This window comes from Ursus maritimus, unplaced genomic scaffold, assembly GCF_017311325.1.
Source record: "Ursus maritimus isolate PB19 unplaced genomic scaffold, ASM1731132v1 scaffold_14, whole genome shotgun sequence".
Lineage (NCBI taxonomy): Eukaryota > Metazoa > Chordata > Mammalia > Carnivora > Ursidae > Ursus > Ursus maritimus.
The window spans coordinates 63,841,264-63,846,583 of NW_024423786.1; the positions used below are offsets into that span (position 1 = coordinate 63,841,264).

The 5,320-nt window shown below is 45.7% G+C and overlaps 1 protein-coding gene across 1 annotated transcript in view; it reads left to right on the forward strand.

Moving 5' to 3' along the window:
- Positions 1–3,116, forward strand: part of DNAH9 (dynein axonemal heavy chain 9) — a 312,417-nt gene extending 309,301 nt beyond the window's left edge. The window contains exon 69 of the mRNA XM_040630049.1: positions 2,789–3,116. Coding sequence (XP_040485983.1) covers positions 2,789–3,016 — 228 coding nt within the window. The 3' untranslated portion in view covers positions 3,017–3,116. The remainder of the gene's footprint in view (positions 1–2,788) is intronic.
- The last annotated feature ends 2,204 nt before the right edge of the window (positions 3,117–5,320 follow it).

Genomic DNA, 5,320 nt, shown 5'->3' on the forward strand with positions numbered 1-5,320 from the left:
GCTCAAGGAAAGGGAAAAAGAAAGGAAAAGAAAAAGGGAAAAGGAAAGGAAATCCATACCTAGACATGTTATAAGAATCTTGAAAGCAGCAAGAGAAAAGCAGTTCACATACAAGGGGTCCTCAATGGAATGAACGGCTGATTTCTCATAAGAAACCATGAAGGCCAGAAGGCAGTAGAATGAAAGGTCAAAATGCTGAAAGAAGGGGCGCCTGGGTGGCACAGCGGTTAAGCGTCTGCCTTCAGCTCAGGGCGTGATCCCAGCGTTATGGGATCGAGCCCCACATCAGGCTCCTCCGCTGGGAGCCTGCTTCTTCCTCTCCCACTCCCCCTGCTTGTGTTCCCTCTCTCGCTGGCTGTCTCTATCTCTGTCGAATAAATAAATAAAATCTTTAAAAAAAAAAAAATGCTGAAAGAAAAAGACTGTCAGCCAATAATTCTATATCCAGTAAAACTATCCTTCAAAAATGAAGGAGAAATTAAGACATTCCCAGGTTAAAAAGAGAGAAAGAGGGGTGCCTGGGTGGCTCTATCTGTTAAGCATCTGACTCTTGATCTCAGCTCAGGTCTTGATCTCAGGGTCACGAGTTCAAGCCCTGTGTTGGGCTTCACACTGGGTGTGGAGCCTACTTAAAAAGAGAGAGAGAATTTACCACTAGCAGGCCAGACCTACAAGAAATACTTAAGGGAGTCCTTCGGGATGAAATGAGTTACAAGATAGTAACTCAAGTCCACATGAAGAAACAATACCAGCAAAGGTAATTGTATATGTAAATATAAAAGAAAGTATACATGAATTGTTTGTAACCTTTATTTCTTTCCTATCTGATTTAAAGGACAATTGCAAGAAGCAATAACTATAAATCTGTGCTCATAAGCATAAAAGATATAATTTGTATAATGAAAACAACACACGATCTTAAGCACAGGAAGGCAAAGGAACAGAACTTACATAGGAATAAAGTCTTTGTATACTACTGAAATTAAGTTGCTATTAGCCCGAAGTAGATTTTTATACATTGATGTTAACTGTAATCCCTAGGGAAACCACTAAGAAAATAATTTTGTAAAACAGTAAAAGTTAAGTGACAAGGGCAGTAAAAGTTCAGTAACAAGGGAACTAAAATGGTACACTGAAATGTATCTACGGAACAGAAAAGAAGGCATCAAAAGAGAAACTGAGGAAAAGGAAGAGATAGAAAACAGTCAAGTGGCAGATGTAAACCTTACCTTCTTAGTAACTACATGAAATGTAATAGATTAAACACTACAGTTGGAAGGCAGAGAATGGCAGAATGGATTTTTTTTTTTTTTGATACAGCTACACGTTGTCTATGAGAGATATACTTTAGATTCAAAGACACAATAGGGTGAAAATTAAAATATGGAAACAAATAAGCCATTCAAATAGAGAATTCAACCACAGTAACTGGAGACATCAATACCCCACTACTAATGGTGACTGCTAATGGTTAGAGTTTCTTTTGGAAGTGATGAAAATGTTTTGGAATTACAAAGTGATGACTGTACATTAAGAAACACTGAATTGTACATTTTAAAAGGGTTGGTTTTAAGGTATGTGAGGAAAAAAGAAAGGTTCTACCCCTGCTCCCGCTCCCTGCCATAAACACTCAGTTGTCAGGATTAATAGGCTCCCCCACTGTTTACCTTAGTTTCGTTACTCTTCATGCCTCATACCAGCTTCTGATAGAACTGAAAAGGCACATTCGCCCCTTTAAATAAATTTCATGGAAAATGAACCAAGCTCTATCCCTCGTAGAAGGGGCCGAGTCACCCAGACAAAAGCAAGGAACCTGTGAATCACTCTGTATCAACATTTCCCAAAGTGTGTTCCAAAAAACACTAGTCCCATGGGAAATAAACAGGTTGCAAAGAAAAGAGTCCTGTGATCAAATAAGTTTGGGGAACCCCAGTCTAAATAAAATTCATCTCTTCTCTTTACTGCTAGGATTTCTTGTCTTCAGTGTGCTAGTGTTTACTATAAAGCTTCAGGCCCAGGGTATGGTAAGCACCATTTCCCAAGCTTATTTGATGAAGGAACCCTTTCGTTCTTCAGAACATTTCTCAGGACTAGTAATAAATAAATTCATTCATTCATTAAACAAAAAAACAAAACTGCCCCAGATCACTCTAATGGGACATCTCAGAAAACCACAGAGGCCCCAACTGGAAAGCTACAGAATAGTTAGGTCCCTATCACATGAGTGAACATAGAACATAGCTCTGCTCAAAAAGTCAAAATGCTCTTGAGGGTGGATGAGGTCCCATATGAAACTGAACAGGACATAACCAAACTCAAAATCTAAAGCATTTGCTGGCAGGAACTGTGTCTTACTCGTCTTTCAATCCCTAGCACCTAGCGTCATGACATTTGGCAAACAGTTGCATTTGATATGCTTATAATACGAATGGACGAAAAAATAGACTCATGTTTCAAAGGGATTAATTTGTATATGACACATAACTTCTACAATTCTCCTTCAAAAAGTGATTTAGGCTGGAAAATGGTAGAAATAGGTTTCCCGCATCTCAAACGCATTCCAATGTGGGCGGCTAAGCGAACCTGAAAGGCAGCGGGCATAAAGGCAGCCAGCCTTCCCAGTCTCTCAGCTACTGGGTCTGCGGAGCCAGCCTTCCCAGTCTCTCAGCTACTGGGTCTGCGGAGCCAGCCTTCCCAGTCTCTCAGCTACTGGGTCTGCGGACGGAAGGCTGGCTGGCCGGGCTCTGAGTCTGATCTAAGGCGCCTCTTTTCCTGTTCTTGTCCTCAGGCTGGGGTCATTACAGAGGCGAGGCTGAAGGATCTGACACCCCCCATGCCTGTGATGTTCATCAAGGCCATTCCTGCAGATAAGCAGGACTGCCGCAGCGTCTATCCTTGTCCTGTGTACAAGACTTGTCAGCGGGGACCCACCTACGTGTGGACCTTCAACCTGAAGACTAAGGAGAAGCCATCTAAGTGGGTTCTAGCTGGAGTCGCTTTGCTTCTCCAGGCTTAGCTCCCTGCAGAACCACTGAGAAAACAAGGCGGGGCTGGAGGCTGCCCAGGACAAGTGGGTGAGGGGAGACGGAGGGAGACGCGTAGATAAGGAATTGTCCGTACTCACAGTTCTGTAGAATTCCTGCAGGGAACCTGGAGAGAAGTGCCTAAAGTAAGGCAGAGCTGGAGGAGTCCAGACCCAGGGACTGGGGGAGCAGCATTTCATAGCACTGCACCTTTCCTAATAAAGTGATTGAGTCTTCAACGGTGTCTGGTCCCAGCTTCGAGAGCGGCAGAGTCATACTTGATCCTGAAGAGACCGAGAGAAACGAACCACAAACACTTGAGCCCTGACGCTGGTACGCGGCACCGCACTCCGTGCTCTAGCTCCCAGCTCCCCAGGTGATACATCGCACATCACGGTCTGAGAAACAGTACTCTGGATCAGGGGTCGCCCGGCTTTTTCTGTCAAGGGCCAGACAGTAAATAGTTTAGGCTTTGCAGGGCATCTGTCTCTGTTGCAATGACTCAACGCTGTGGCCCCAAAGTAGCCACAGCACCTACGTAAGTGGGTGTGGCTGGGCTCCGATAAAACTATTTGCAAAAACAGATGGTGGGCCACATTTTGCTGATCACTGCTCTCCAGGATAAGGGAAGTATACATGTGATACTCATCCTTCATTAACTCACACGTGCCTTCCATCGGTTAAACACCTACGGTTTGCTGAGAACACAACTTAAACGAGGCAAGTTGTTTGCTTGTATCTATGTCATCCTTCAGACCATTTAAGAGGGACCCATGGAGAAATCCTTCACCTAAAGCTCTTTAACCTAATAGTTTTCTACATTTTTCTCTGTGGAACAAATTGTCACTGGAAGCCCAAAGAGTTCCACAGTTCTAAAGAGCTCTTATAGGGAGGCCTCTGTGCTAAGAAGAGTCCAGGAGGGCCTCTTGCTCACCTGCCTCAACCCGCCCTTCTTCCAGAAGTATCCCTTCTGGAATCCTTAATCCTACATATCCTTAATGAATCGTGGCTTAGAACAGTGGCCCTAAAAACTTGAACCGGCCTCAGAGTCCCTCTGGGGGGCTGGTTAAAACAAAGACTGCTGGGCCCCACCTTTCAGAATGTATGACTTCAGTAAGTCAAGACCGGATGCTGCCGGTCCAGGGAACATACTTGCAGAGCTGCTGATCTAAAACATAAATCCTGGGGCGCCTGGGTGTCTCAGTCGGTGAAGCGTCTGCCTTCAGCTCAGGTCATGATCCCGGGGTCCTGGGACCGAGTCCCGCATAGGGCTCCCTGCTCAGCGGGGAGCCTGTTTCTCCCTCTCCCTCTGCCTGCTACCCCCCCCCTTGTGCTGTCAAATCAATCAAATCCCAACACCCTACAAATCTCTGCTGTACCGAATACAAAACCAATACCATGATTTTCCTGCTTCCTGCCCTGTGGTTCCCGCACCCCCTAATGAGAGGCCTTACTCCTCACCTGCATGCCATAAGGGAGTTAACAAATTCCTCTTGAATCCGGGAATTCCACCCTGAGTTTCGTCTCTCCTCCTCAACCCGTAACATACTTGCCAACAACCTACCGTTTTGTGCCTACGGATTAACCTGTTTGCAGGGAGACAGCTCTGCCCTCCTCACGAGCCTCATCCTTCCTGGTCCTCAGCAACAGCAAAATAAGAGGCGAGAGGAGGACCAAGATGGAGGGAAGGCGGACGAGCAGGACACTGTGGGGCATGTGATTTTGAGGGAAGGACAAGTGCACCGGTTAGATATACTTGTTACACCTCCAGACACAACTGAAAGTAGATCACTACTACTGACTTCTTCCTAACACCTACTGAACAAATGAGATAATGAAGATCATTTTAGGGGCGCCTGGGTGGCTCAGTCCGACTCTTGATCTCAGCTCAGGTCTTGATCTCAGGGTCGTGAGTTCAAGCCCTGAGTTGTGCTCCATGCTAGGCATGGCGCCTACTTAAAAAAAAAAAAAAAAGCACACAACACTTTGGAAAACTGACAGCCAGGAGAAAGAGGGAAAGAGGGGCGGGTTGAGGCAGGTGAGCAAGTGGGAGGTGAGCTCAGGACCCCAGGGGTGCCACACTTACCTGAGAGAAAGAATGCCCAGCACTGACCGCGCTCTCGCACCTGGACACCGGGTTAGCAATTTCCTGTTACTCTCCAGGTGACTGATAAACTTGGTACGTTTGTACGGGAAGACCCCAAGCTCAACCACCACTTAGGGTCTTCTATGAGAAAATGCACTCTGAGTTACAGTTAAAACACAGTCGCCACTAGAGACACAAATAAGATAGGGAG